This window comes from Gymnogyps californianus, chromosome 20 (genome assembly GCF_018139145.2).
Source record: "Gymnogyps californianus isolate 813 chromosome 20, ASM1813914v2, whole genome shotgun sequence".
Taxonomy (NCBI): domain Eukaryota; kingdom Metazoa; phylum Chordata; class Aves; order Accipitriformes; family Cathartidae; genus Gymnogyps; species Gymnogyps californianus.
Window position 1 is genome coordinate 8095295 of NC_059490.1, and position 25534 is coordinate 8120828.

The 25534-nt window shown below is 47.3% G+C and overlaps 3 protein-coding genes across 5 annotated transcripts in view; 1 reads left to right on the forward strand and 2 right to left on the reverse strand.

Annotated features, from left to right (window-relative positions):
* Positions 1 to 3279: 3279 nt before the first annotated feature.
* ZSWIM7 (zinc finger SWIM-type containing 7) lies at positions 3280 to 17590 on the reverse strand. Of its 2 annotated transcripts, none has more exons than XM_050909024.1 (6): positions 17556 to 17590; positions 16342 to 16439; positions 14493 to 14514; positions 10066 to 10168; positions 4348 to 4452; positions 3280 to 3711 (listed from the first exon to the last, which is right to left on the reverse strand). In XM_050909024.1, the coding sequence occupies exons 2-6, from the start codon at positions 16415 to 16417 to the stop codon at positions 3595 to 3597; spliced, it is 423 nt and encodes a 140-aa protein (XP_050764981.1). In that variant the 5' UTR covers positions 16418 to 16439; positions 17556 to 17590; the 3' UTR covers positions 3280 to 3594. The 2 variants fall into 2 exon arrangements, with proteins under 2 accessions (XP_050764981.1, XP_050764980.1); XM_050909023.1 differs by lacking the exon at positions 17556 to 17590 and adding an exon at positions 17036 to 17070.
* Positions 17153 to 21356, forward strand: TTC19 (tetratricopeptide repeat domain 19). Its single transcript, XM_050909022.1, has 10 exons — positions 17153 to 17336; positions 17407 to 17480; positions 17638 to 17748; positions 17981 to 18019; positions 18588 to 18644; positions 18919 to 18980; positions 19547 to 19641; positions 19844 to 19998; positions 20296 to 20458; positions 20944 to 21356. Exons 1-10 carry the CDS (start codon positions 17153 to 17155, stop codon positions 21075 to 21077), a joined length of 1074 nt encoding a protein of 357 aa, XP_050764979.1. The 3' UTR covers positions 21078 to 21356.
* A 1275-nt stretch (positions 21357 to 22631) lies between these two features.
* NCOR1 (nuclear receptor corepressor 1) overlaps positions 22632 to 25534 on the reverse strand; it is a 74109-nt gene continuing 71206 nt past the window's right edge. For both annotated transcript variants that reach the window (XM_050909165.1, XM_050909164.1), the window contains one exon: positions 22632 to 25330. In XM_050909165.1, the coding sequence (XP_050765122.1) occupies positions 25143 to 25330 (188 nt within the window). In that variant the 3' untranslated portion in view covers positions 22632 to 25142. The remainder of the gene's footprint in view (positions 25331 to 25534) is intronic.

Sequence of the window (25534 nt, forward strand, 5' to 3'; positions counted from 1 at the left end):
GTACTTGACAGCACTTTGGTAATACCCTAATTATTCCATCAATTGTTTGATGCAGCTAGTATTCTCCGATGGGAAAATGTCTTACTTAGCCCAGTTGCTGGTGTGAAACTGAAGCGTTCCAGGCTCTGAGGGACGTGACCGTGTTGATGGGAAAACAAGATCAGAACTGGCCAGCTATTTTTGGCCCCAGTATGGAAGACCTACTTACTGAAAGAGAAAAATTTAAGAAAAGAGTTGACTGAAGTTTTAGAACAGCAGTTTTATTGCCTTTAAATCACTTTGGTCTATAGGATTGTGCAGACCCATGCTTCAGGTTTGATTTCAAATCTGTTTCTAGCTATCAAAATGCAAAAGGCAAAAGTGCCCTAATGGTCCTAGCTAGTCTGATCCAGAGTCACTGAGGTTAGTGCAAGCACTCCTTTGGTGACATGATCTCTACAATTAGGTTTTTGCTCCCAAGTAAAAATTTGACAGCCTTGCAGTGCTTCCAGAAGTGCAGGTTTTAGCTGTGATAGCTGGATGCTGAAGCTCGCCTGATTCCTAAAACTTGGTCTTGCTGGGGTTCCTCTGTAGCCCAGTAACCCCCAGAAGCTGTGAGTGCTATTTTTTCTAATAGTAATTTTTATTTTTTTATTTTTTTTTTTTAATCCTGACCTGCATCAGTAGCAAAAGAGACTGGAAGGGAGCTAATTTGCTCGAGAAGCTAGAATGCCTTGACTTGCGACCTCATTTTGGCCGAGCTCTTTGGGGAAGAAGCTCACCTTGCAGATTGTGTAGCCCGGCCTCTGCAGTCAGCCACGGAGTCCTGGCCCTTCGCAAGGACAAAGCCCACTCAACAGTGCAGCACTCTTAATTTGTACTGCAAGTTAATAACTCTCTGCAACCACAGCTCAGTAATTACCGCCCCTGATTTCATCTGTAACTGCGATATGCAAAACTAGACAAAGGTAGAAAGAACAGTGCATTAATTTCTGAAGTACGAGCTCCGCTTCTCCAGACTGCATGATGGCACGTGCGCGGCTCTAAATGAACCAGTGTTTCTGGCATGTCTTTTATTTCGCAGGGCAGTTTCATTCCACAACTGAGAGGAATAGGGAGGGGAGTCAGAGGAACACCAAACAGCCTCCCTCCTTCATGCCCAAAAGCCGGTGGTGGTACAGAGACACAGCTGTTCTTGACTAGCTCAGACCTGCCATCACGTTGTGGCCCTCTTCCAAACGGGAGTCTTGCCTGAAGGTCCCTACGTGGTGAAGTGGTACCAGCTCTCTCCGAAGCGCTCGGTGCCAGCAGCATCACCATGCGACCAGTGAGAAGCTGGAGCGCAGGGATGTGTATTAAATATGGTTTTCAGTCGTAACTCATGCAGGGAGACAGGGATAGGGAGCAGGCCTTTTAGAGCCAGGTGGCAGGGAGGGAAGTTTAAACACAGCCAGTTCCTGAAGAACAGGTCCAGTGGACAGACTGTGATGCCTGGAGCATTTTGTCCCTGATAAATTGTACTTGAATCTTATAGAAATCAGCTTTCTATTTTTTTAACTGCATTGCACTAAAAGGGGGGTAAGAGAAGACCCCAAGAGTTTCATTTCTCTGGCGTATATAATGACAAACACAGTGTAAAATCAGCTGAAAACTTGATCTGAAGAACTCCTGTTCCTGCAGCATCTGCTGTGCCAGCTGGCGTGGCCTGCAGGCAGCAGCTGCAGGTATGATTTAGGGCTCACCATGCAGACAGCAAACAGTTCACTAGGAACGATGGATTTCACTACCGCGTGTGTAGCAGCTCAGCTGTGAGAGCCAGCCTCAAACCTGGGTGAATCACCAGTAAGCTCTGAATGGGTTTGTACATGTTTATGCAATGTCCAAATTTAGCTACAGCTCAGTATCTCAGACACTGGCATTTGCAAGAAGAATCTGAATGGTTAAAGTTACTGTCCCAAGTGTTTCTCCTTTAACAGCCCCATTCAGCTTTGCTGCATCTGCCTTGGTCATAGTCCAGCTAACACATGTAGCCACCTCCTGCCATTTGGGCAGGTTTGACTCTCTTCTCCTTTCATTCCTTCCCTTCTCTATTATCTTTGGCCGTGTTCCTTCTGTTAATCATGGCTGGAAACAAGCAGGGTTTCACCTGCAGGTCTGGCGGTGTCGCAAAGTGGTTGCAAGCCACATTTATCCTTACAACAAAGAATGTAATCTCTCCCCTCCTGCTGGCTGAAAATGAATCAAACTCGGGACAGCGCGAACAGACTGACACAGCGCTTGCAATACAGAGAGCGCCGGTCCCAGAACACTTGCTCGTATGTGACAGCTTGCACTGCAGCTCAGCAGCCGCGACTGCTACCTTTCATGTGCCTCTTATGAGCCAGAATTCCTGCAGACAGATGTGGTGTATCCTTAGTACGACTGTGCCATCAGGTTGTTAGCCATTATTATTAACTATGGCCCGGGTCACCATGGTCTTTAGGCACATTAAGTGCCTTTGTGGATTTGAGCCAAAGTCATTTCAAGGCAAAATAAAAATAAGACACCTTCCTTGCCCCTCTCAAAAAAAAGCTCTGAAGGTTTCTGTAAAAATGTGAAGTCAAAATGGCAGAGGAACTTTCTGTAGCAAGTGCAGCTGTAGCTATTCAGCTATCACTCATTACTGCTCTGATGTACATAGGATGGATGTGTTTTCCTCATGTTGCTCAGATTTTGTATTTGCAGTAACTGTTATTTACATACAGAATGCTTAATTTACCACCTACACAACTTGGCTCAGCCTGTGCCCCATTATTTCTTGCGGTGTTGTGTTCACATGTTGTATTATACGAGGCCACGCTGTACTCGAGGAGGAGCCCAATCTCAGAGCACAGGCAGGGAGTCACAGAGCTGGAAGGAGCTGGTTCCCAGCTCACCGGCTGGTTTGCGGAACGCAGGAGAAGCAGTCTCCTTTCCCCCGTGTCTGATGTAGACAGCCTTGCCTTGCCTGCCAGCATGAGGTGGTCGACTTCTCTGAAATGGGTCGATTTAAAAGCACAGCAACCACGGTGATGCTTCCAAAGATCCTGTATTACAGTAAGCGCAGCGGAAGCACAGACCTGTCATCAGTCTCGAGGTGCTGAGGGGTCCCTGCCCCAGTCCCTGGTACAGGTTTGCCAGTGATGAATCAGAAATTGCTCTGAGCAGCCAGCTGCAAAGAGCCACTGCAGCGTCCCTCTGTCAGAGGCCAACTCCAGAAAGCCATGCAGGCACTGGAAGCGTGGTGGAGTTAGTCAAAGCACGAGCAGAGTTAACAAGGTTTAATGGATCACTAAGAGACCTGCGGGACTGTTTGTATCCCCACATTACAAGCACACAATATTACAGATTAGTTCAAAGATCTTCAGAAATCCCAAGAATAGCCTAAATAAATGAAACTGAAGTCAACACAGGCTTCTTAACATTTATTAATTAATCTGTCAGTGTAAGGCTGCTAATTAATGTCACACTTGGCTGCAGCACAGGAAGAAACCTATCATCCACGATGAACATTTGACAGACTTGTAGATACGAAAAACGTCAGCTACACAGCCAGGAGGGTACACAGAAAGCACATCCGCATGTGATCCAAATCCTTCATCCTTCATCCTCTTCCTCAGCCAGTAAGATGCTTGTGAGCTGCTCCTCGGAGACAGTTAGTTCCTGGCAGGCTCCCATGGCCCGACTGAGGTAGACGGCAAGTATATGTTTGCACTGCAAATAATAGCACAGCCAAGTTAACAGCAGGAGCAACGCAGGAATGTCATGCTCTGTCTGGAAGCCACAAAAATCCATCCTGGCCAGATGGATTCCCTCCCAGGAACACGGTTCCCTCTTGGCACGCCAAGCCCTGGCACAGGCTGGTGCTCCAGTTGCCCCAGGTCAGTTCTGCCATCAGAATAATGTAATACAGGGATCTGACACACAGCAAAGTGTTACTGGCTCCTGATGCCCTCCCCACAATTGCAGACCAATTGGTTACCCTGAGCCCTTCCTCACTGGCACCAGGTGAACTGCACCACTTCATCAGCCAGACTCCATGTGGCAGTCCCATTAGCGGCAGTAGCCCTTGTTCCAAGAGACCAGGGATTATTCATCTCTTGAAAGTCAGAACAGTAATGCGTAATTAAGAACAAAAGCGCTCCCTAGCCCTTGTAAGGCCTGGTTCCACCCAAATACCGCAACTCCCAGAGGCCAGATTATGCAGTGGGTCAGGCACAGCTTGCATGGCCAGCTCAACACTCATGCGTTTGCTCCCTTGGAAACTCCAGGCTGCTCAGGTTCAAGGAGCAGAGCACAGCCTTCTCCCCTGCTCCCTGTCCTGGCCCCAAGGTAAGGCAGACAACTTACCAGAAGGCTCTCGCTCTTCTGCAATACAGTAAAACCAAAAGCGGGACACGTGCAGAAGTGGCAGGAACTGTAGCAGGTGTAGAGTTTGCCTGAGCTCCCAAGGACCTGAAACAAAGGCAGCCGGAGGGGGAAGGAGTCAGAGCCAGCATTCACTTTTAATTTCTCTAACTCAGCCTGTATCTGGCCCAATGTCCTCTCCACAATCACTCACAGCATGCAACGGCGAGCAGGTGCTGCAATACAAAAATGTCCCCAAACACTTCATTGAGCCATCTAAGCTTGAAGCTCCTCAGCTTTCTCACAGTTTCTACACGCTTCTCTCCCTGCAGGCGAGGAAGCGCTCCTGTACGTACACCCGTGCTTGCTTGCAGCAGACCTTGGCTCCAGTGACTTGTCTGCTGCTAAGAGATCAGGAAAAGGGCAGTGGCATCGAGCACAGAGCTCCCTCCCCTCATCTCCCAAAGCCGGCAGCACAGCGAGCTGCCAGCCCCTCCAGCGAGCTCCCTCCGCCAGTGCTGGCAGACACAGGATAGTTGAAGATGACAAAGACTCTCTTGTCACAGAAAGCTCACTGGTGAATCCAGGGGCACCACGGACCTGGGGATGGAAGGAGAGCAGCAGTGAGCACTCGCAGTGAGGCCTTTTCTAACCAGCTCCAGTGGCTGGAGGCTGCAAAGGCTCTTGCTGTTCTGCTCCCAAAACCAGCTGCAGCTATTGGAATCCAGTTTTGTCTGAATAAACAAAGTTGAAGTCTCCAGAGAAGAAGCCTCCCTGCTCCATCTCTGGTTTGGGAACAGCACTGCCTCCTTTTCCCACATGCTGTTCCTCTGCAAGGCTGGTACTGAGGCATATTCTCTCTGCACCATGGGCACGGGATGCAGGCAGCCAGGTGAGGGAAACATTCGTTTCCAGCATGGAGAAGCTGACAGGCAAACTGTGAGCTGCTAGAGCTGACTGCATGGTATAGAAAAGCCAACCTAAGGATTATTTCTCTTTCGCTTTCTTCAAGACTGGAAAATAGCTTTCAGAAAGCTACTTTAAGAGCCAACTGCTCTGCCCTCCTCCTATTGCAAGGGAAGGCTCTGCAGGAGCAGAACACACTCACAGATTTTAAGCAGAAACCTGTGCTCAATAGCATGGACTTTACTAATGCTCTGAGGCCTCAACTGAGTGCACCCCATGGCCAAAACACAATACCACAGAATATTTGCCATGATGTGTCTCGCATCTGCCACAGTGAGAGCAAGTGCTTTGTGTCGGCTCTGTGGCCTCGACAGCTGGCACTAATCCTCCTGGATATTCCAGAGAATGGTGGGGATTTACATGGGTGTAATCACCAGTAGTGCCCTCCTCTGCACACAAGCCCCTGGGCTCTGGTGGCACACCACACTCCTCTCCCATACCAGGCTTTAGATTCTGGTCGGGTTTGTGGCACACATACATCTAAATCCAAAGACAAACATGAAAAAGTGAAAAGACAGTGGAGCTCTGCAGAGCGCTGCTCCCCTCCAGGACGCCCCTGGCACTCCTAACTCCCTCCAGAGGAACATCATCCCTCCCGGTCCAGAGCTGTACTTGCAAGGGCAGCCCTCCTCTGTCCCCTGAAGCTCTCTCTGTACCCCTTGCCCAACAGGTAATGTCCACGAGTTTAAGCTCTCCCATAGAAGTGCCTACGCCTCATAATCCCCCTTATTCCAAGCAGATTCAGGACACAAGACTCACATTCCCATTTCAGGGTAAACCATTCTTTTTTCAGTCTGGCCTTTACCCTGGGCCCTCCTTATACTCCAGGCTGAGTTTGTTTCACTTGTGATAAGTTTGTTTTTCTCTAGCCCCTTTGATTGTTTTTTCCAAGACGAAGTATTCCGATGGTGCCTTTCCTTCAGAAGTGTTTTCCTTTGAGGAGGGGGGGGAGACACAGACACTGCCAGATTTGGGCTGAGTTTAGTGTTCCCCCGTCCTGACCTAGATGGCGAGAATGCAGCTTCTGCCTAATAAGGCAGAATCTAAAATCCAAAGACCAAAAGAAAAAGGTGCCTCTGTTTCTGGCCAGCTGCAGCCAAGCCAGGCACTGGGGTGCTCTCTTGGCCCTGAGATGCTGTGAGATTTCCTTCCGCTGCCCTCATCTCCAGGTGCTTGCTGGCTGCACAGCGAGGAAAAATCACCTTGGTGGTGGTGTCCCTGCCAGCGTGTGGGGACGCAGGAGGGCCAGCTGTGGCACCATGGCAGCTACTGCTGCCACCAGCATACAGCTAGGCAGCACCACAGTCTGAGCCAGGACCTGATGCTCAAATCCTTCACAGCGGGGCAGGCTGCCATACAGTTCTAGGAAATTCATTAAAAAAGACATAAAAAAGAAGAATCCGGTAAAAGCGCAGGATGTGAGCAATGCAAGTGACAGTTGGCAGGAGGGCTGAAGCACTGCCTCTCCCCCTGCTAACTGGCTTCAATCCCACAGCTCACAGCATTTCTGCAAGTCGGGCATAGCTAATAGGTGCCCCAACTGCCGCCTGCTCATCACTTTACACGTGCCGCATCCAGCGCAGCTCCACCATCAGCCAGCATCCACCATCTCTGCAGCAGGTAAGACTTACTTATTCCTGACCTGGAGTTACAAGAGTTGGCTTTAGTCTGCAGCGTAGGCAGGTATTATACACGCTCTTCTGGGATGATTAACAACTCTGAGGTAACATCAGCCCTTGAATACCCCATTGGTGCTACTCCTCTATTAAGTAACAAGGGCACTAATGCCCAGGCATTAAAAGACAAATCATAGCTTTCACTTGACTGAGGGCTCTTTCTTCTCCCGTCTCAGTTCCTGAGGGCAAGAGCTGCCTACACTACAGGCTGCAGTCCTAGGGCCTGTCTGAGCAGAGCCAATTTCCCCTGAAGCAGATGTGCTGGGTGATACAGAATGCAAAACAGCATTTTAGCCTGTGAAGTATCAACATCTCAGATTTGGCTATGACGACCCAAAGGAGTTTCACAATAGGACCAGCCTCATGGCCTCAACGAGAACAGTTCTTCAGATCCAGCTGCAAGTGAAAGCACCATCTCACATTCCAGCTCAACCACATCTGGGTGCAAATGGCAGAGCTGACTTCCTGGGGAGTAAGTGAAAGGGATGACTGTGCATGTGTCCAGGCAGCCACGGATGCCCCCCGACTCCCCATTGCACGGGGCATGCTTCTTTGCTGAGGGAGAAGGGCACACAGCTGGGATACATGTCTACACCACACACACACATGAATGAAGAGCCAGAGACACTACCCAGCTACTCTTAAGTGTAGTATCCCACTCAGTGTTTCGGTTTCTATGGCCCCAGATTGTGTTCCTGTCACTGCTCCAGCCAGCGGCCTCAGGGGAGGCTCTGCTCTTTGTTTCTGCATCTCAGACAGCTGTGCTGAGGAAGAATTTCGCAATGGCACCAGCCTCACACCCCCAGAGAAAATATCCTTTCCGATTCCTCTGTTAATGAAACTCATCAGCATGGCCTTCATCAGCAATCAAGCTCCACTAAAGAGGAATGCCCTCAGAAGCAGGCAGGGAGTGCTTCCTGTAGGCTGCCTGTCAGCTGGGAGGACACAGGCACAGACCCTGGGTGATGCAGGCGGGCCGCTCACTTCATACCCACCAGCTACAAAGCGCCTGGCTGAAGGCTGGGCTTGTCCTACATTAACTCCTAGTTACCAGCCCTGACTTACCTGTCCAGGGGTTCCTTCCCTGCAGGGCAACCGGTGGCTCCCTCTACCTGCAGAAGCAGGAGGAGAGCAGTTCTGACACTTGCTCTTTTCCAGTGTGCACCAATTGAGCCAACTGTTGGGGCCATCAGTAGGCATTAATCAATCAGCTCGCATTTGGTGACTGCAGGACTGCCTCCAGCAGGAATTTTTGGCCCCCCACGTCAGTGGGGAGAGGGCTGGGCAGTGTGGAGGGGTGCCTGCCTTGCTGCAGCACACGCAGTTTGAGGCAGCACTGTTCAGCAACAACCCTGCCCAGACCAGAACAGGGTCAGGGCAGCACCCAGCACATCAAAGCCCTCTCGCCATGCTTCTTTGAATCCTCCATGTCTCATGAGGCTTCCTGCATCTAAGAGAAGAATATTAGGCCTCTTAAGATGCAGATAACTCCGCCATGCTGCAGAAAAGCTGTGAGCATGTGAGCACGTATTTAGGCTCCCTGGGAAGACCAGAAGCTCTAAGCAGTCCCCATCAGCCTTCACACAAAAAGGCTGCTAAGTGAAGACTGTGCATCCCAGCCTGCAAAGCTCTGCCTTAGCCTGCATGGCCCAACAAAGCTCTGCAAGGAGAATGTGACCATTCTCTGCCCAGTGGCTTATTCAGCCGAGCAACAGTAAAAAAGGAAAAGGCTTTAAGCATTCAATTAATGAGGCAGCTGCTGTCTAAGTGTCCTGGAAGCAGTGCTTCTTAGGCTTTACCAAATATCCACAGGCAAGCCCTCAACTCAAATCAAAGGCTGTGTTCTTGAGCCCTGTATGTTTATGAATCATGCCTCTCTGGAGGGGCTGATGGCCTCTCCAAGGCCCCAGAAGCAATAAAGGCTCCATGTGCAAATCAAGCAATGCAAGCTCTGAACACGTGAAAAACGTTTGTGTCATTACCCAGGCCTGGCTTCACAGCTCTTCTCTTACCCTAGATGACCCCAAAGCATCTCAGCACCTCCAGTGAAGGAGAGAAAGCCCTTTGCAGGGAGGATATTTGGAAATGTTCCTCTTGGCTGCTGCAACAGTGAGCAAAGAGATTTCCCCTTCTCTGGTGTGTGGCACAGCATCAGGTTCAGCAATGGAGGGGGCTGTGCTATCTGAGGGAGTTAATAGTGCGAGGTAGAAGGAATTGGGTGCTTCTTCACCAAAATCTTACGGGCACAGGGTCCCAATGCCTTAGCTAGGGCACAGCACACAGTGTCTCTCTGACTCTGTGACCCCATGGGCTGGATGAAGCTGGACAACGGCTTACAGAACGGACAGACTGTCCCCAACAGAGATGCCACCGGTGCTGTGGCAAAGCAGAGCAAGGAATTGTGCATACCACAGAAAAGTCAGCAAGAAGTGTCAATGGCTCCTCTCTTCACCTAATAAGCCTCAACTCCATCTCCGATCCTGTGCTGTAAGAGGAGTTTGATCTTTAGGGCTAAGGTGAGCTCTTCTCCCTAAAATGCCGTTTTACAAAGATGTTTCTGTGATTCACAGACTTGGCTACAGTGAACTAGAATGAAACCCACGGATTTGGCCTGCATTGCTTCCTCCCAGGCAGCAAGGATCCTATTGCCAAGTAGAGGTCAAGAGTGTTCAGGAGACTGACAATTTGGAGTGCAAGAGGGAAAGAAATGCAGCGATGGCAGATAACACTCCATTGCATACAGTTTGTCAAGAGGAAGAACTGCCTTTGCTGGATAGGATGAAAGTAATGAAGCAAAATTAGCAATTCCTGGAAAACTTCCTTCTGACTGTGATACCCACAAACACATAAGAAATTGTCTCTGACTGGCTGGGAGCCACAAAGAAAACGGTAGTGTACCATGCTGTTCTAATTCTAGTCCATGGCTACTGCTCTCCAGTATCACTTTAGGAGTTTGTAAAACACTGATATTCTCTCTCTGTTTATCCAAGTGCCCTTCCATGTTCTGCAAGTTAGGAAAATATTGGCTCACATGTCAACTGGAAACCATCAGAAAGTAAGACTGAAGAGGAGTGTGTACCTGGTATGCAGTCCTTCCGCTGGGGGACATGACTCGGGTGACAGAACGCTGATCCACCAAATCCAACGCTGGGACAGCAGATGGGCCAAATATGAACTTCAGCCTGAAAGAGAACGTGTCTCTAGTTAGGTCACACCACAAAAGGAGACCACCTGGCTTAGCCTTAATCCATAGGATTTAGCCCTATGGAGTCCAGAAGGCCTGTAGCCAAAGGTTCCCATCACCTCTCAAAATCCCACCAGTTACAGCTCCATTAATTATGCTACTGTTCTGGTTTTGGCTGGGATAGAGTTAATTTTCTTCATAGTAGCTGGTATGGGGCTATGTTTTGGATTTGTGCTGGAAACAGTGTTGATAATAGAGGGATGTTTTAGTTACTGCTGAGCAGTGCTTACACAGAGTCACGGCCTTTTCTGCCTCTCACACCACCCCACCAGTGAGTAGGCTGGGGGTGCATGAGAAATTGGGAGGGGACACAGCTGGGACAGCTGACCCCAACTGACCAAAGGGATATTCCATACCATAGGACGTCATGCTCAGCATATAAAGCGGGGGAAAGAAGAAGGAAGGGGAGGACGTTCAGAATGACGGCGTTTGTCTTCCCAAGTAACCGTTATGTCTGATGGAGCCCTGCTTTCCTGGAGATGGCTGAACATCTGCCTGCTGATGGGAAGTAGTGAATGAATTCCTTGTTTTGCTTTGCTGGTGCGTGCGGCTTTTGCTTTACCTATTAAACTGTCTTGATCTCAACCCATGAGTTTTCTCACTTTTGCCCGCCTGATTCTCTCCCCCATCCCACTGGGGGAGGAGTGAGGGAGCAGCTGTGTGGTGCTTAGTTGCCGCCTGTGGTTAAACCACGACAGCTACTGAGCAATGAAGTGCATTTGTCATTCTCAGCTTTGCTGGCTTTCACCAAGTGACCACCAATCCCTGCCCTGTCCCTCTGAGAAAATCCCAGGACTCAGTCTTTAAGGACAGCCTCTACTCTGCCAGTTATTCGGAGCTGGGTTTTGATATTCTTAAGAGAACTTCCAAATTTCCAAGCTGCTCCCAAACAGTCCCACATTTCTTTGCAAAATCCCACTCAGATTTAATTACAAGGCATTTTAACGATTTTTCTTACACAGGACATTACAGCTTATGTGTTTCTTCTTCAGCACTATGACCCCAACACTATTCTGGCTGCCTGCTGCACAAACAGGACATGAAGTGGTTCCTGTCCTGAACTAAAACGAGACAAAGTGCATCAGAGACACAGAAGTGAGATTTTTTTAGTCAGTCTCTATGACCGTGACACAGTGTTAGCCATGTAGGTGAGAAGTTATCTTTGAGCAGCATTTCTGGCTTGACAGTCACTTTACAGATCACTGATTATTGCAAAGGGAGTGTAGGTGAAGCAAGAGACACAGGTTGTCCTTACAGTGATCTGATCGGCCTCTTTGTTAGTATTCCCGTAGTTCTTCCAATACAAACTCTGTGTAGACAGAGCACTGGCGCTTAACCAGTTTATCAAACAGTGAATCTAGACTCTAAAACTGGAAACTTTGCTTCTGCCTAGCACCATAAATACACTAGGTGTTCTTCGGGGGAAACTGCACCTCTGGCAGCAAAAGCAAGATGTGCTGGCAGGAAGGAAATCCTGGGGGATGCACAGCGCTGGGGATCCAACAGAGGTTACAGGCAACAGGCAGTGTCACGCACGCAGCCCAGTTATCCTTCTTGCAGTAAACTGTGAAACTGTCACATGAGCACAATGAGCATAAACAGCGATTTTCGTGGGGGCAGCACCAGGTAAACAAGAGCACATGGAGGCAGGCTTGCTAATGCTAAGGGGAAAAGGGGCTCATGCTCTGGGACACCTTAATTGTACATACAGGCTGTTCTGGATGAGTTCCGCTGGATTGGATTATTGATCAGCTTGTCTTGAATCCCACCTCCAGTCATGGCCCACACATTGTGCCTCGGAGCGAGGAGAGAGGAAGGATGATACATAGCTCCTTGAGCAATAGGAAATGCAGCAGTAGGGCTCCTTCCTCATCCCAGGGAAACTGGTTTAAACCCTGGAGAATGAATGAGTCGTTTCGTAGCGATCGCATCTCCTCTATCACAGTCACAACTGAGGTATAAATTATTCTTTCTCTACCCACCAAACTGCATCAATAGGAAGCTAAAGACCATCAGGGAAATACTTAAGACACTCCACTGCACATGGAGCCACCGGATAGCAGTAGTTTTACATCTGTAATCTAGCTACCAGCAAGGCTCAGAGACAGCAAATTTATTCCAGATAAACACCCAGGGACAGCACACGCCTTATGTCACTCCACCCTCCCTAAAAACCCTTTCCCTTTCCTTTCCTTCCAAGCAGGACACATCACCATGCAGGGATGCACCACTGCACAGCATTTATGGATCAGAGAGTGCCTGGGATGGGTAAAGACAAGGTTAGCCAGGTTTGCTCAGGTACACGTTTGCTTCCTGCAAAACAGTGCCTTTGCACAACTCTCTCCTCGGCCTCAGTGCTGTGAGGCAGCGCCATGGAGGCACGTGCCAGTGTCTGGCCGCTGCTGCGCTCAGTGCTGTACAATTCCACAGCAGCAAGTGGAAAAATAGAGCTGCGAATCCTGAAGGCACAGTAATTTCCATCTGCATACTCATCGTCTGCACATCCCTGCAAGGAGGATTTTATCTCCCGCTGATGCTGTGCAAGGGTATATGATAAGCTGTATGTCAAATATGGACATCTGTACCTTTAGCCTATTGTCCACACAGCTCATAGGCTTAAAAGTTATTCTAGACCTGTATATCCAGCTGCTCTGAATGTATTCCAAAGAGCTCAGGCGCAACTCAGTTAACTTTACAGACCTTTTATCCACTGAGAAAAATCTGTGTAGTCTAGATTAGTTACAAGGGTAAACAACAAGTAAATCAGCAGTGATGAAAAGATAGTACAAAAACTGAGCAGGAGAACACGAGAAAGCAGAGGAACATTTCCAGCTCCAGCGAAGACAAGAAGAGCCAAGGCAGAGCCCTGGCTTCTCAGCAGCATGGCTGACCTATGTGTCTGAGTCAATCTCATTGATGACAAGCCAAGGAGACAGACTTATTCCAGGAAGACCAAAACTTCAGTTGCACAAACTCAAGGCAATAAGGACTGGCTTCATCTGAGGACTGAGAGGAGGTGGGTGGGGGAACACTCAGTGTAAGACATTCCTTAATGATTAGGTTTGGGACTATAAGAGGGCTGAGTTTAATGAGTTTCAGTAACTCAAATTTGGGCAACTTTTTTCCATGTATATAATTCGATCAGTCTAACAGGAAATAAGTAAGGGGAATGCCCAAAGGAAATTTAAGGACTTCAGAGATTTGGAAGAGATTCAGAAATTAAATCAGAATACTTCTGAGCCACTGGTCACAGGGAATTGATGGAAATCTGACTGCCAAGAGTTACCACCCAACCATTATTAAACTTAACAAGGGAATTTCTTTCCTCCTCTTTTCTTTTATGACAAGAAGGAAACAAAAAGTTAAGAGACTTGTCAAATATAATCCCACCCTTCAAAGGCCATTGTGGTCCCCAAAGAGGGAGCCAGCATGCATACCTTTCACAAGTGTTATGTTAGGTAACTTTAGACCCAAAGATATTACGGCCTGAAGGGTTCCTGGTGATCTCTCCTGGCTACATTACAGGCAGGCAGGAACACAAAGTTAAAGATGAATCTGAAAAGCCTTTCTCACTGTGATGGTGCCTTTTCTCTACCTTCAACACCAATTAGTGAGGGCTGCAGAAGTTGTGAAACTGAGATCTCTTCGGAGACTGCTTGGGAATGACTGAAATATTCACAAGCTACAATCAATGCAAGGCTGATGAAGCTGACCTGAGACGACCTCTAAACAGAAGAAAACTCTCAGGGTAATCTTCAAGTTAACAACTCCCTCGGGCAGAGAGATGATACGTTCACTTCTCCCTTTCTATCACACATGCCCATGACTCAAACAGAAGAAGGGATCTCAGGATGCTGCTGTGCTCACAATGATATGAACACAGCGGAGATGCAGCACTCCAGTGGCATGAATCACTCTGAAACACAGTCCACTCTCACAGAAAACTCACTCCAGATCTGAGGGTGGACTCAGGGCTCAGGTCAAACATTCTAGGTTTCTGCATGTTTAATCCACCCAAATTAGAGCAAGTCATCACAGGAAATTCAGCGATACAGAGATAATTTAATGAATCTCTGGAAAAACCCTTGAGATCGTCTCTTTGGACCTTCATTTCCACTACCAGCAAAATCACATAGCAACTCTGCATGAGAAACATGTACTGGTCAAACACAGGAAAAAATAGCAGTACTATGATGAGAGCAGATTATCAACTGTCCTTTAGCAGGACACTTGGGACAAGAACTGAAGCAAAAGATACTTACCCCAGCAGCAGGTCATCGGGGACTGCAACAAAAAGAAAACGAAGTGTGATTTTGCTGAACTTCCCCACTGTGAGAGACATCAACATCACAGGGAGGCTAGTGTCTCCCTAATGTACCCCCAGAGGCCACACAGGACTGCAGTGCTCTAGCTATCCTCTCTAGCCACCAAAAAGCAACAAGGAGCAGCAAAACGATCTGCTATGGTAGTGCTAAGGCACTTATCAAGTACAGCAATCAGAACGACAGGGATTAATTTAAGAAGAAATGCAGAAGCCCAAATATACTTACTTTTATAATATCCTACTTTTAAAGGCATGCAAGAAAAGGCATGCGGCCTCAACATCTTACTCTGCCACTTTAAGAAGTTGGTTAAAAATATATATATTGGTTTCCCTGAAACTCTCTTGGCATGAGTTGAGAACTCTGGCATCAAAACTTTAAAAATGTTGTTCTTTTCCCAGCATAGTCTTGCAGGGCGCCACTAGTTTATAGCTTTTAATACAGCACACAGAAACATAACGTCTTCACTTATTGGAACTTCTTGTTAAGATGGAAAGTTACACTTAAGAAAATCAGTCTGTTTGTTGTAGCTAACAGCTTAGGCTCTGATCATCCAGTCTGATCTTTCTGTTATCACTAATGGGACACAGCGTACTACGTCTCTGTATTCCACTGGAAGATCAGGACTTTTGACTTTAAAATCCTTTGTTCCAACAATTCAAAATATTCTCTATGACTTACACTGTTGGTTTGACTTTTCCAACTTTATTCTAATTTAATTCTCCAAAGTGATTGATCAGTTTGTTTCTGCAGTTATGTCTCAGTGTATGTCTTAGTACTATTTGGGTGCTTTAAGCAGAACATTCTTAACATCCTTAAAAGGAATGTTGACCTTTTTTTTTTTTTCCTAGTTTACAACAGAATTTATAAAGCTCTTTTAAAAAGTCACATGTAGATTTTCGATCTACTCTAACCTGACGGGAGCCATACTGCAAGTATGCCAAAAAGCTGTCAATGTGGTCACTCTGACAGTTTAGGCATTAAGTCTCTGCCCATTCCCCACTCAGATGTAGTCCTCAGACTTCTCTGAATGTTTATTTGGTTGGTTTTAGTGCAGTTAAAAATATTCCTTAAATGACACTTTTCTTAGGAAGAACCATTCTGCGCTACTTATCAAGTAAACACAAACAGTAATATTCTTTCAGCACAGATTACAGAACTATGTTAGTAATCCAAAGTGCAATGAAGGTAATTGTTCTTAACTAGCTGCTAGAATTGGCTACGATTTAACTGTTGGCTTATGCCTGCTTCATTCAAGCAAGGGGAAAGCTGTTCTAACACAACACCCTCTGCCGGCCAGTCATGAAACATGATCTTTTTTATGAAGATTTCCCTTTCAACTCTAGTTTTGAAATCAGTGAGTCTATAAAAACAGCAGTCCAGTAGTACACAACCAAATGCCTGTCTAGAAGTATGTAAATTATCATCCCTCAAGTGCAACCACTTACACTACAAGCTCTAAGCAAGCAGGATTGTCCTAGGCCCCACGTTAAAAAAAGTGTCCAAACCAGTCTAATTTTTGAAAGGGCCTGACTTTTAGAAGGGGGCTGCTCCTCATTGTCTGTGCTTCAAACCCCTTTGTGTTGTCTCCAGACAGGGACACAAAAGCTGGAAACACCAGATACAACTGGCCACTCCTGAAAGCAAAGGCCACCCCTTATGCGACAGAGTCTGCAGAAGATGCAAACAAGGGGAGGCCAACAACCCTCGTGGCTACCTGAAGGGTTGACAGCGCCAGTATTAGTGGCCCACCGCCTGCTGGGATGGTTCTGTTTCTTTCTTTACGTACCATGTGAGGTCTCCTGAAAAGCCTTTTTGATCTCTTTCAAAAGCTCTTCTGCTACTGCTGGCAAGGTACTATCCATCTCATTGGCACTGGCCTCATGGCTGGAAGCAAGAGAGAAGAGAACAGGAGACCATGGGAAATCGTTAAGGTCACTGCAGATCCTATAAACCAGGACAGCTTATCTGGGCAGTACTCTATCTCAACCCCGCAACAAGGCCAAGGAAGGGCACCCTCAGCAACTTTTGAAACGTGTTTTTTACACGTTCTCGGAACAAAGGCTTTCTCAAAACCACACGGGTGTCTCTCGGATACCCCCACGTATAAACAGATCCCGTGGAAGGGGACCGGAGGCGGGGAGGGCGTACAGCTGGCAACAGAGAGAGGCTCTGGCCTGGAGCGTCCCGGCGCTGGGCCAAGGCAGTTCCCGGCAGAGGAGGACGCAGAGCCCACCCGCCGCCGCCTGCGCCCCTGCGGCAGGGGGGCCTGGCCGCCCCCGGGGCCCGCGAGCCGCGCTAGGGGATCTCTCAGGGAAGGGCCGGCGGCTGCCAGGCCCCGGCAGCGGGAGCCGGGCCGGCGCCGCCCCGCACGGCGGCTGCTCCCCGCTGCGGTCCCCGGGGGCTCCTTCGGCACGGTGGAGCCGCGTCGGAGCTATTTAGAGCCGCTGGTCCTGGGATGGCGACCCCGGGGCCGGGCCTACCTGTGGCAGCGCAGCCATGAAGGCGCGTTTCCATAGCAACAGGCGCCTTTTGCCCCCGTGACGCACCGGCTCGCATCACGTGGCGAGGGCGAGCTCTTAAAGGGCCCGCGGGGGAGGATGCTGGCGGCCGGGGTGCCGCGGGTCCTGTGCCGCCTGGCCGCCCGGCGCTGCCCCGCGGGGCTCCCGCCGCCCCAGAGCGCCTGGCGCGGCGGGGCCCGCGGGGAGCAGGGCGGCGGCAGGACGGCGTTCCCGCGGCGGCGGTGGGCCCGGCCGGTCGGGGGTGCTCTGGGCTTCCTGGGAGGTGAGACGGGTCGCGGTGCGGGGCAGGGCAGGGCAGGGCGGTGCAGGCGGCGGTCACCCTCGCCCCGCAGCCCTCTCCCTCTTCCCCAGGGACGCCGAGGAGGACGGCGAGGACGCCATTATCCTCCTGCTGAAGAAAGCCAAGGTGAGGCGCCGTGCCCTGCAAGGCCGCGGACATGGCGGCGCGGGGGTGTGTGGGGGTGCGGGGGGAGGGTGTTACCTCAGCGGGGGGCCGGGAGCCCGTCACGCGTGGGCCGTGGCGGGTGACCTGCCTCTCGGCTTTCCCCTCTCTCTCTCTGCAGCTCAGCGTCATGAAGGGTGAGCTGGGGGAGGCCGAGCAGATTCTGCACCAAGCCCTGCGGCTGTCGCACCAGTCGGATAACAGGAAAGCCATCATCTACACCTACAGCATGGTAGGGCTCCGGCGGGGCTGGCAGGGGCTGGCCTGGCCGCCTTCCTGCTCGGGGCTGTCCCGTGTCGTGTCTAGTCAGGGCTAGAAGTCGCCGTGGGGCTGCAGTTCCCTTGGGAGGGGTGTAGTGCCGTATGCCGGGGCTGCGGTGGAGCTGTAGGTAGAAGGAAAAGCAGTTGTGTTGAGGCTAGTCCCCGCAGCCTTTGTGGAGCTTCAGCACTGTCTGTCTCTTCCAGATGGCAAATGTGGCCTTCATGCGGGGACAGCTGGACAATGTGAGTAACTCTGTTTTTTTCCTTCTGAATTTCAAGAGGCTGACATCTTGTGCAAGGTCTTCAAGGTGTGGCATGCTGTGACAAGCTGCATACTGAGAGCTGTGAGGCAGAGATCTCCCGGTATAAAGGAGAATAATCTGCCCCAGGACTGCAGTGCCATGGACCACATGCTGCTAAGAAAGATGCTTTCACAGTTAAATTTTGAGCTCCAACATGGTGTGCAAGGGAAGGAATACTTCCTACTGTCAAATGCTACAGTCAAGCATTTAGATATGCCTGTCCTAAGGAGAACCCAGGAAAGCCCTGAAGGCACAAAGATACGGTAAACTCCTAAAGTTTTAGGGCTTACGACTAAAAAAGTCCTAAAGTAGAAACAGAAAGGACCCACTAGTTGGCAGTACCACTGGGCTCTGGTTAGCCTTTCACTTCTACAGTGTACGTCAAGACCAGTTAAATGCCACAAATTGTGAGACAGGTTTCTCCCAGTAGTCTGCCTCTGTAAAGGGTAGAGATCTTTTGTTTTAAGTGCCATCATTCCTCAGTATTCTCTTCAAAATTCTCATTTCAGGCAGAAAAGCTCTACAAAGCAAGTATGAGCTATTTGCTTGCAGGGGACACGAAGGAGGTATGTTCTTCTGACAAAGGCTTTCAACTGGAAGTATTAACAGTGTGGTGCACAACTCTTTGGTCTGTTTTTTTGTGCTGTAATACCTCCTACTGGAAATTGGCAATACTAGCTATGAGCTTGCCAGGTTCTCAGGAACTTCCTTTAATGGATGGCAGCTCTGGAGACAACAGGATGGGGATTTTTAAGGTCTAAACTTTTTCTCTGACGAAGTAATGTTTCTATTGGGGAGATGCAAGAAGAATAACAGTTGCATTGTGTGTCCTCCTGGCAGGATGACAATGCAATCCTTGAGATGTCCCTCAAGCTGGCCAGTATCTATGCTGCTCAGAAACAGTGAGTTCCCTGCTAAAGGCATCTTTTGCTTTCATCTCAGCTTCACAGTGGCAGCCAAGCAGAGACTCTTTCCTCTAAGAATAGAGTGCCTGAGGAAGCTCTGATGTGACAAGATACCATCAATGTAAAGGTTCCCACAGGCATGGTATTTGTCTACCCACTGTCATGCAGCACAGTGATTGCTGTTAGGACCTGCCAAGCTTAGGGCAGAAGCAGCCATAGAAGACATCGCTCTTCAGTCTTAAATCCACGCCTCGCAGGAGAGAAGGCTTTTGAAGCAGTTGGTGGCTGGTAACTTGTAGCTTCATTTTTCAGTGGAGCGTTGGCATGGGTTGCCTTAGCTGGCCTTATCTGCAGGGAGGGGGGCCCTTTCCACTTCTTGGATCCCTTTGCCCATGGGTCAAGGGTCCAGGCCATGATCAAGAAGAAAGCACTGAGGGCAAGAAGGGTCTGGTTGAGGGGAAAAGCTGTCTTACAGGCCCTGAGAATGAGGGATCAAAGGTGCGTACATCTGTCCCTTCAGGGATGGAAGGAGCCTTGCTTTGCTGAGTTGTTGCACTTTGCAGGCACAAATTAGCCTTGGCTGGCTATGAATTCTGCATCCTGACCTTAGAGGAGAAGATTGCCAAGCAAAAGGACTTGCCTGAGGATGTCTTACCAGGTGGGACTGCCTTGTCTGCCAAAGGCTTCTCTCATGATCATTTCTCCATTTCCCTGTCCTTGATGTTGCTTTCCATATTGCCTAAGCACCATCTTCCTGTCAATCCATTGTCTTCACACTGCATGAGTTTCCTACTCTTGTAGGATGGAGACTCATGCTTGATCTTGTAGAAGTGATCACTTCCACTCCTCTCTATTTGCAGCTGAAGAAAAGGCCAACACCCGTCTCTTGCTTGGGATGAGCCTAGACTCCTATGCTCGCTATCTCCTAAACATTAACCAGCTCCCAATGGCCCAAAAAATGTATGAGAAGGCTCTGCAGATATCAAATGATGTTCAGGGAGAGACTCATCCACAGGTGACTTGTACAATGGTAGCTGGACTACGAGGGAAAGAAAGGCTAATCTCCTAGGCAATGAGGCAGCTTTAAAAGCAGCTTTGCTGGCATCAAATGTACGCAATACTAAATTAGGTTCTGTTTTCCTGCCAGGAAGAATGAGCATGCAGCATGCTGATACATAAATATAAGACATTTTCTTACTGAAAGTTTCTCTGGGAAATACTGCTTTTACTAGGGGTATGAATGTGGTGCTCCTGCTGCCCCAGACTTCTACACGAGCCTTGCTCTGAGGCTTCCTTTTCTGTCCTGGTGCAGACTGTGGTCCTGATGAATGACTTAGCAACTGTACTGGATGCTCAGGGGCACTACGATGAGGCATACTCCTATGTGAAGAGGGCAGCTGAGCTAGCAAAGGAGACTCAACACCCTGAGGAGCACATGGTGCTGAATAACCTGGCAGCAATTCTGATGCACAAAGGTAGGTAAATAAGTGTCCAGCCTATGTCACTGTGCTTGTGCTGACTGCAGATAGCCGTGTTGTAGGATTGAACTATAGCACTATTTTTGTGTTACTGTTTTTAGTTTAAGCAGTAGGTCTGCTGACTTTGCGTAGGCAACCTGTGTTGTGTTCAAACTGAATTCAGCTGCTGAAGGATCCTGTACAAAATAAATGCAGTACTGGTGCATCTGACTCAAAAGGTTGCCAGATCTTGTTTTCCTTGTCCCGTATGTACAGGAGAGAAGACATGCTTGAGAATTGTTTCAATGAGATCTTAACGCTGAAGCAGCACCTTGTCCCATGATCATTGCTGCTGTCTAGCTCTCATAGTTGGCACCCTATGCTGGATGTTTTCTGAACCTTGTGTTCCTTGCTTGTCCTTTGCATGTGCTCAGCTTCAGGAGGGGACTCTGAAAATGGGTGATGTAATCGGCTAGCCATGCCACTTTTTCCTCTTGCTACAGAAGACTTTCTGCAAGCAAAACAAGTGTACAAAGAAGCTCTCAAGCAGGCACAACAGAAGGGAGACGTTGCTTCTGTCCAGCACATCCAGGAAGAACTAGCTGAGCTGGCCAAGAGGAGAAAGGGCTCCAAATAAATTTGGCCACAGAGTCCAACCTTGAGGAGGCCGACAGCAGCAAGGGCTGGTCAGTACAAGCAGTCTGGGACCAGTTTGGTGCAATTCTCCAGGGGAACAGCCATGAGGAGTTTAAGGACTGCTTAACAAGACTGCTATTGCCTAACAACTCAGCCCAAAATAAAGTTGTGAAATCCTAACTATGTAAATTTGTGGTGTAGTCTATGGTTAGTGTGACCTACTGTGTTAGTGATTTAACTTTGTCTTGACTGCCAGCAAAGTGCAAGTCTAGCCTGGTATTAATACTTGCAGTTAAGTCAAGTAGTCGTCATTTGCTACTCCTGACTGTTCACAGAAGTATTCAATTTCAAAACATGGCTATACTAAAGCTAAGTCATGAAAAAGAGAAAAGGCAGGAATTGCTTCACTCTTTACATGCTGGCTAGCACAACAGGGTGTACTTCTGTCAGTGCTACGGTTCAGTATGCGTTAACTTCAACAGAGCATTTCCCGGACTATACCCATACTCTGACAGAGCTGTAGCTCCATGTCCTTTTCAAACAGGTTGCCTGAAGATCAAGTGTTTTTCTTCAAAGCGTTTAGCATCTGAAGATAGAACATGCCCTCTAAGAGGAGGGGTGAGACTATGTTACCAAAACAGAGGTGTTGTCAGAAATAAAACACTCGGCTACCTTACCCCAGTCAAGAGCACACTAAGTGCCAAAGCTGTCCTCCTTTCTTGGATAGGTCAGTGCTAGAATGCTGAGGCTTCCTGTTGGAAAAGATGGTATGTACATACCATCAGGTTTGTCAGCTACCTGCCTTCAGCTGAATCTAGTATGAACAACCTGCTTATACAACAGAATTTTTCAGTTCTGCCCTGCAGGGAAGCCTAATGTTAAAGACAAAGGAGAATTAAACCAGAAGTTATCAAATCCCTATTTAGCTAGGATAGTAGACCTAACTGTAATTCTGTCACTAACCAAGCATTATTGTAACCTCTCATTTGTAAGAACTTCAGCTGGTTGGTACAACCCTTTATGTTAATTGCGTCATCATTAGTTTACTTACAGTAGCATTAGTGGCTTCAGCTCTGCTTCACTTTGAGCTAAGAAGAGGCATGCAGGTTCACTGAAGCTGGAAAAACTTAAGTCACACATACAGCTTTGTTCTCAGCAAGCTAGGAAGTAAAAATATGGCTGTTACAGGCACGCTTGTACTAACAGAAAGGCTCTAACACATTAGAGCCAATCTTCTTTAAAGTTCTGGTTTTTGGTTTTTAAGTGGCAGACCTTAGACACTCCAGCAGTGTTAACTGGGAACCCTGCAGCACCCCCTAAGGGAAGCGTTTTGCCTGTTCTCATGAACATAGCTTGATGCTGCAAAACAAGAGGGAGACACAGGAAAAGCAAATGGAGAACTGATCCCCTTTATTGATTGGTCTGAATCCAGAAGTCACTGTCTACTGAAGACATTGTGTGGGAAAAAAGAAGTTGAGTTTTATGATGCATGGGTTTTTCAAGTCTTAAATGATTTCATATCAGAATCACAAAACATATCAAGATGAAAGCATTGTGAAAGCGCTGATCAGAAATCAGTTAAAAATTTGTAGTAAACTACACTTTGTAAACATGATTTACAAACACCTTCCTGTTTGAAACAGGTCAGATGTAATTCCATACTTGAAGATTACTGGAATTGTGGTAAACCCTAACTTAGGCTCTGGAGAGGTTTTTACACTGGAGAAGTTAGAACTTGGATAACAAACAAAAAAGCAGCAACATTTTATGTGCAAATGCCACTCAAGCTGTATCTTAGGAGAAAGTGACTATCCTGCTGTGGATATCTTGCTGCTGCAGCAGCAATAACATGAAGCTTTGCAATGAACATGCTATACTTACTGTACAGTTAGCAAAGACAGTTGTCTGTACATGCCTCTCATGTTGTATTTGTTACGCTAAGAAAGTGAGAACAAGTGAGTTTTAGAATGGAACTTAACTCTCCACTCCAAATTTAAATCTACAAAAAGGACAGATCAACTTGTTTTCCAGTATATGTTGCTGTGGGAACAAAAAAGTTAAAATAAGAGCACAGGTCTACAAACAGGATGAAAACTTCACTACTGTAAGCCAGAAGGGTAAAGGATGGGCGGGTGAGAAAAAAAATCTTTCTTAGAGAAAGACTGCAAGGAGATTTAAGACTGCCAACTGATCTACTTTGATGCAGTGTTTAAAATGTAGCAAAATAATTCTGTATTGGCAACACAGTGTCAAGTTTCCAAATGAGTTCCTCTGGATTTTTTCTTTCCCACACTTAGGCCAAAAAGGCTTTCCTCTGAAGTACTCAAAGTAATTTTGCTATTGATAAATAGTTCTGTACTTCTTCCTGTTTGTAACTGGACCATTACAGTCCTTCCATAAGATGTAGAGCTTCCATGGCTTAAGGTTACACAGCTGCATTATACCTTCCATACAACGTATCGCAAATACAGTGTTAAATTAAAAATATTTTGACTGGAAAGTAACTTCAAGGCAAAGACTCTGTTCATCAATGAGATGCAAAAGCAGTTTGGAATCTGACAGACCATGCCACCCCCCAGCTCAGTGCTATCTGTAAATCAGTCCTTCTACCCCGGAAGATTTAAATTCACTTCCTGAGGTCAGTGCAGCAAAAAAATAAGATGCTTTTGAAGATGGATGTCAGGACACCCTGCGGTATCACTAACCAGATGTATGTATACATGAGCTACCAGCATATCATAGTGGGCATTGGCAGATGAATGATTAAGGAGACTCTCCTAGTACCATATACAATTTAAAAATAAAAATCACCCTAACAAGTATTGCACACTTTAGGAGTTAAGCCAAGCATTTGTAAGGACTTCCACCAAAAGCTTGCTTATAGGGCTAGGGACTGGGATGGGGATGCAGACTTTAAAATAATTATTACACAAAGATTTTAAAATCAGACTGGAGAAAGGTAAAAATCACAGTACCTATTTCAAACTGGTTGTAACAGAAGCCAAGTAGTTGACTCACGTGTCGCTCAATTATTCTATAAAAGCATTTTGTTTTATTTAAACTTGGGATGTAGAGGTTTTTCTTCTTAAAGAATTTATCAACCCACCCAGAGCCTCTGTTCAGATAAGCCATTTGCTGTGGTTAAATGTGACAGTAAAATTTAGTAGCCTGTTTTGACTGCATACAATGCAGAAACAGAAAACACTAAGATAGGCTTTTGGGGCACAGTTAAAATTCCCAGTGTGCATAACAGTGAGGTATGCCTCCAGAAGCTGTTCGGTTTTTTTTATCCTTTTAAAAATGAACCATAACATACCCATGCAATAATATTTCTGCAGTGTTGCTAAATAAAACCAACTGCACCAAAAATTTACAATGTGGCAGAATTTAAAATTCAAAGAAATATATCATCTTATTCCAGCGAACTGGACTATGTTAATGTACAGAATTCATTAAGGGGTCAGTCTTAAAAATCAACATTTTCACAAGAGCTTGAACACCACTGAGAAAGTGTGTCTAGGGAAAAAAATCATATAAAAGCACAATGCCTGCAAGAAGTGGCACGGCATTAAATGGGCAATGATGCTAGGCTGGTTGGGAAGCTAGGGTTATGGTTAAGCTAGGCTGGTAGGGAGGCTAGGGTTATGAAGAGTACTCTACACTGGAGAAAATGCTTAAAAAAAAAAATTACAAAATGACCCCCAAAGTTTAGGCAATGATTTGAACATAAGTACACCAGATACTATAGCAAGGGAAAAAACACTGCAAAAAGTACTCTCTATTTACAGAAGAATGATTTAAAGACATTATGGTTTTCTTTACAAATAGATGTAGAACAGGAATAGTCCACATTTTTAAAAACTCTTTACATATTTATCTTTAGTAAGTCAACCTTCTTGATCACGATCCTCCAACATATGGCCTGTGCAGAAGGCATTTAACGGACTCTCCATCAATTCTTCATTGTGTGGCCCTTGCTCTCTTGGAAAGTCTCTATGGGCACAAGTCAAAAATAGATTTCTTTTTTTGACCCGCAAATTAAAAAAAAAAATAAAATCTGCATAGTTCAGTCATCACTGTCAGACAGAGTCTCGTATTGTGCTGAAAGCAGTGGTGCAGGCTCTCGCTCCCATATCCTGTTCTGTTGGTGAGTGGTTGCTTGGCTCATGGACGGTGGGGCACACGCAATGGATGTTGGCGGTGTACTGCTGAGCATCCTCATCGTCAACGGGTTGTAAGGAAACTGTGTTGAACCTGAACCAAAGAGAGTTTCTCCAAGTCAAAAACATGAGCTGTTCTAAGAGATCTGTATCTGAAAGATACTCTGATTTTGATTGTGACAACTAGCAGAAAATCTGTTTCAGAAAATCCTCATATGCTGTAAACTTTTGACCAATATACCAGTGTTATAGTATGCCTACATCTGGCCTTTCTACAAATATCACATCTGGTTTGTTA

Bases quoted from the DNA above. Each gene is read 5' to 3' on its own strand.
- TTC19 (XM_050909022.1), top strand. From the start codon at position 17,153: ATGCTGGCGGCCGGGGTGCCGCGGGTCCTGTGCCGCCTGGCCGCCCGG. The intron at 17,481-17,637 runs GTGAGGCGCCGT...CTCTCTCTGCAG, and splicing joins TCCTGCTGAAGAAAGCCAAG to CTCAGCGTCATGAAGGGTGA. The intron at 19,642-19,843 runs GTGGGACTGCCT...CTCTATTTGCAG, and splicing joins GCCTGAGGATGTCTTACCAG to CTGAAGAAAAGGCCAACACC.
- ZSWIM7 (XM_050909024.1), bottom strand. From the start codon at position 16,417: ATGGATAGTACCTTGCCAGCAGTAGCAGAAGAGCTTTTGAAAGAGATC. The intron at 14,515-16,341 runs GTACGTAAAGAA...TTTTTGTTGCAG, and splicing joins TTTTCAGGAGACCTCACATG to TCCCCGATGACCTGCTGCTG. The intron at 3,712-4,347 runs GTAAGTTGTCTG...TATTATTTGCAG, and splicing joins AGAAGAGCGAGAGCCTTCTG to TGCAAACATATACTTGCCGT.